Source organism: Triticum dicoccoides, chromosome 6B, assembly GCF_002162155.2.
Source record: "Triticum dicoccoides isolate Atlit2015 ecotype Zavitan chromosome 6B, WEW_v2.0, whole genome shotgun sequence".
NCBI lineage: Eukaryota > Viridiplantae > Streptophyta > Magnoliopsida > Poales > Poaceae > Triticum > Triticum dicoccoides.
Window position 1 is genome coordinate 204,380,017 of NC_041391.1, and position 4,399 is coordinate 204,384,415.

Here is a 4,399-nt window from a genome sequence, read left to right on the forward strand (position 1 = left end):
TGTCATTCCTCACCATTTCCCCAAAGTTAAAGCTCTTGCACATAAAATAACCATCAGAGCTGTGTTTTTGCGTGAAATTCATGTATTGTCACTACTTATAAATCCTGATTGACGTAAGAAAACTTATAAACCCTGATATATATATATTATTCAATCTAAAACCTTGCGATTTTAGGCGTGGCAGGGGTGGCAGGTGAGGCGAGACGGCTGAGACGTCTGCCTCGTCCCGGATGAACCGTTGAGTGCCGAATCAATATCCATGGGCTAACCCCATTTGACTTCATGTCCGGAGTGCTAACGACCCCGTTTCTGCAGATCAATCAATCAGCGGGATTAAATGAAATTCGGTTCCTGTAAACGGAATCAAAGGCGTTTGTCCGTTCCAAACAAACACTGTACCGACGGGGCCGCGCCGCACCGCACCGCACCGGAGGAGGGAATCACGGAGCAACACCAAGGTTTGAAGCCGGCCGGTGTAGGGTGTACCACCACAGCATCCATCGATCGAACGCATCTCGCGCATGACCACCCCCCTAATCCGGAGCCAGCAGCGCCTTTCCGCAACTGCCACATGACCCCCCGCTGGCTTCCGCTCCATGCCTCCATCAACAACCCTACAGAAACACCACCCGTCCCCGTCCCCCCTCCGCACCGTGCTGTCAGTGCAGTCGTGCACCGCATCCCTCTCCCTCTCCCTAGTCCCTCCTGGCTCCGTTCCCCTCCCGCTGATCCAGGAGATCACCCCAGAGGCCAGAGAGAGAGAGAGAGAGCGGCAGTACTGGAATAGAAAAGGGAAACGGCGGGATCACTCGAGCGGTAACAGCGACTAGTATAAGCCGGGCGGGCAAGCCATTGGAGGAGTGCACACAAGAATCTCAGGGCGGGGGAGGGAGGAAGAAGACAAGGCCACTCCAACTGCCGCGGCTGCGGCTCTTTTTTTCACTTCTTTGGATCCCCTGACTGGGATGGTATCTTGTCAGACCGGCACAGGTTCTTGTGTTCTTGTTGTCGCCATTGTCTCCTCCCCAGGACCAGCCCAGGAGTAGAGAGAGAAGCTGAGAGAGAGAGAGGGGCTGAGCAAGAAGGAGAGAAGACAGAGGCCGACCCGCCGGGGGAGAGTGGGATACCAGGAAGGATGCGGTCAATGCCGGCGTCTCCATTGCCGCTCCTGACCCTCTTCATCATCTTCTTGCTGCCGCTGCTCTGCTGCCCGCTTGCGGCCAATGGAGGAGGGGCTCCGCCGCCCATGGCTTCCTCTCCGGCGGCTGCGGCTGCGTCCACGGCCGTCGGCGACCTCGTCTCCTCCAACGGCAGCGTCGCTGTGCCTCCGGCAGCCGCGGCGCCTGCTCCCTTTGGTAGGTCGGCAGCCAGCAGCGCAGCTGGATCAACGCTTTTTTTTTTACCCCCGTGTTCATTGTCTTCTTGCAGCGTTGTTTTTTTGGGGTCCCTGATTCTTGCCCTGTGCTATCACATTTGCTCGCCTGTGGATGGCCTCTTGCCAAATTCAAATTTGGGGAAACATTCTCTTGCCTGCTTCGTCCTTCTTTCAGAGATTTCAGTGCTGATTTGGTGGGGAAGCCATTTTGGTTCATTGGGAATGGTGGGGAAAAGTGCATCTTATCTTGGGATTATTTGTCCCCCAAACTTTGAGCAAAGGAATCTTTTCCGTGAATTTCAGTGCAAACTTAATCCGAGCGCACAGTTTTCTTCTTTCTTTTAGAATGGTTGGAAAAATTACTACAGCTGCTGCACTTTGTGCTCATAAAACTTGTCGAAATCTGAGGGGAAGCGACGCAAGGATCCTGCTAAGATCGTTGCATTAAATTCAGTTAAAGTGTTGCTGTTTCTTTTGGGCTTAATGGCAAAAGAAGGTTTGGCTTTGGGGTGCTCCAATTTTTACTCCTGGAAAAGGTTGATCTTTGCAAACGCCCAACCAAACACCCCAAGTGCGTAACTACCATCCTCCATTTGCCTCCGTGTTGCAGTGCTCACTGTGGAACTGGAGGAAACGCACCACCATTTGCGCAGGCAGATTCTCATCGCCGTCGTCCTCGCTTCCATCGCCGGTGTGATGATCGTCCTCGCTGTGCTTTTTGCCTGCATCGCGTGGCGGCGATATCGCGGAGCTCCAGACGACTTCAAGGACACCCAAAGCACAGGTCTTGATGCTCTTCTTGCTCTGTGTTAATTGGTTCTGATGTATCTAAGTGAGTTAGCTACTGATGTGCTTGCATTTGTGCAGATACCCAAAGGATAGCATTGGTGCCAATCTTGAGCAGGTTCAACTCATTCAAGGCTACCAAGAAGGGCCTTGTGGCGATGATGGAGTACGCGTCACTGGAGGCGGCGACGGGCAATTTCAGCGAGAGCAATGTGCTCGGGGTCGGTGGATTCAGGTGTGTGTATAAGGCCAATTTTGATGGAGGGTTTGTCGCTGCAGTGAAGAGGCTGGGGTGTGAGGGGCAGGAGTACGAGAAAGAATTTGAGGTGGTGATTGTGTTCTACAGTAGTTGTTTTCAGATTGTTCTCTGGTCTTGCTAAAAATGTTTTGATTGTTGTTGATTTGGCAGAATGAGCTGGATTTGCTTCAGAGGATTCAGCATTCGAATATAGTGTCCCTTGTGGGCTTCTGCATTCATCAGGAGAACCGCTTCATTGTTTATGAGCTGATGGTGAATGGATCACTGGAAACACAACTTCATGGTAGTATATATTCCCATTAAATTATCTCGAGTTCCTTGTCTGAAAAAATGGAAACTATATTGAGCTGTGAAGTTGGATAGGTAACAAGTATTATAATATTTCTTAATCCGTGTGGTTGCATCTAGGACCATCACATGGATCAGCTCTAAGCTGGCACATTCGGATGAAGATTGCTCTTGATACAGCAAGGTACCCCATCTTGTGCTTTCCTTCATTCTTGTGATTAAGTGTATTATTTATATGCTTACGATTGGTTATCATAATATGCATCGGTAAACTACACTAACCAGGGGATTGGAGTATCTTCATGAACACTGCAATCCACCAATCATCCATAGGGATCTGAAGTCGTCTAACATACTTTTGGATTCAGATTTTAATGCAAAGGTATGACTGCTTATTTTAGTTCTGGTCAATTAAAATAGTACTATTGACCATAACTCATATCACTGAAAGGAAAAAGGAACAGTTCATTAATCGTCCGTCGGTGTGCAGATTTCAGATTTTGGCCTTGCAGTGACAAGTGGAAATCGCAGCAAAGGGAATCTGAAGCTTTCTGGTACCTTGGGCTATGTTGCCCCTGAGTACTTACTAGATGGTATATTATGCCCTCTTTTTTCTTATGCCTCAGTCTGTGATTCTCTTTGTAGACTAAACCTTACTTAGAAGGGCGATGTTGTACTCTAATTACATGTAACCGCACTGAATTCAGGGAAGTTGACTGAGAAGAGCGATGTATATGCATTTGGAGTAGTACTTCTTGAGCTTCTTTTGGGCAGGAGGCCAGTTGAAAAGATGGCACCATCTCAGTGCCAGTCAATTGTTACATGGGTACACACTATTCTGATATGTGACATTTTGAAATTAGCTAGAATTGATCCAGTTAAACAGTGGGGAAATTCGCTAGAACACTTTAATTATTCACCGCCTGAATTCGGCAGATAAGTTCCATTCGCCTAATTCATTAGCATCTGACATATTTGGGTTTAAATTCAGGCCATGCCCCAGCTAATTGACAGATCCAAGCTCCCTACCATAATCGACCCTGTGATCAGGGACACGATGGATCGGAAGCACTTGTACCAAGTAATACCCACCACTGAAATTACTCATAACTGTTTCTTTATTTACATCTGTTGTCACAACTAACTAGTTTGATGTACTTCCCTACCTTTCAGGTTGCTGCAGTGGCTGTGCTCTGTGTGCAGCCAGAACCAAGCTACAGGCCACTGATCACAGATGTTCTCCACTCTCTGATTCCCCTGGTGCCCATGGACCTTGGAGGGTCGCTGAGGATCAACCCGGAGTCGCCTTGCACGACACGAAATCAATCTCCGTGCTGAGAAATAAAGACGAGAGGGGTACAATCCGTATGTGGCGATTCAGTGGGCTCACACCATCCAAATAGTTCAGATAGCCTGTGATGTTGAGTGCAGGTTATTGTTTCTTGCTCCAGTTGCCTTTCTTGGTGCTTGTCTGATGATGTGTTCCCCAACCTTATGAGACCTACACATACTTGTTGGTTGAGTTGATAGACTTTTCGGGTTCGCGAAGAAGAGGACCACACACCTGATCTTCCTCGCTGTATAGAGTTCATCTGTAATTTTTTCCTGTCCTTTTCTTTTTTCTTTGGCTCTGAACACCGCTGTATAGATTTGAAGATTTTCATACAATGAAAGAAATACTTGCTCAGTCA

At 48.2% G+C, this 4,399-nt stretch overlaps 1 protein-coding gene across 1 annotated transcript; it reads left to right on the forward strand.

The window, feature by feature from the left end:
• The first annotated feature begins 615 nt into the window (after window positions 1-615).
• On the forward strand, window positions 616-4,399 carry LOC119324633 (probable receptor-like protein kinase At1g80640). Its single transcript, XM_037598403.1, has 10 exons — window positions 616-1,355; window positions 1,986-2,159; window positions 2,243-2,487; window positions 2,571-2,703; window positions 2,829-2,892; window positions 2,994-3,090; window positions 3,199-3,301; window positions 3,416-3,534; window positions 3,700-3,789; window positions 3,882-4,399. Exons 1-10 carry the CDS (start codon window positions 1,136-1,138, stop codon window positions 4,044-4,046), a joined length of 1,410 nt encoding a protein of 469 aa, XP_037454300.1. The 5' UTR covers window positions 616-1,135; the 3' UTR covers window positions 4,047-4,399.

Bases quoted from the DNA above. Each gene is read 5' to 3' on its own strand.
- LOC119324633 (XM_037598403.1), top strand. From the start codon at position 1,136: ATGCGGTCAATGCCGGCGTCTCCATTGCCGCTCCTGACCCTCTTCATC. The intron at 1,356-1,985 runs GTAGGTCGGCAG...TCCGTGTTGCAG, and splicing joins CGCGGCGCCTGCTCCCTTTG to TGCTCACTGTGGAACTGGAG. The intron at 2,704-2,828 runs GTAGTATATATT...GGTTGCATCTAG, and splicing joins ACTGGAAACACAACTTCATG to GACCATCACATGGATCAGCT.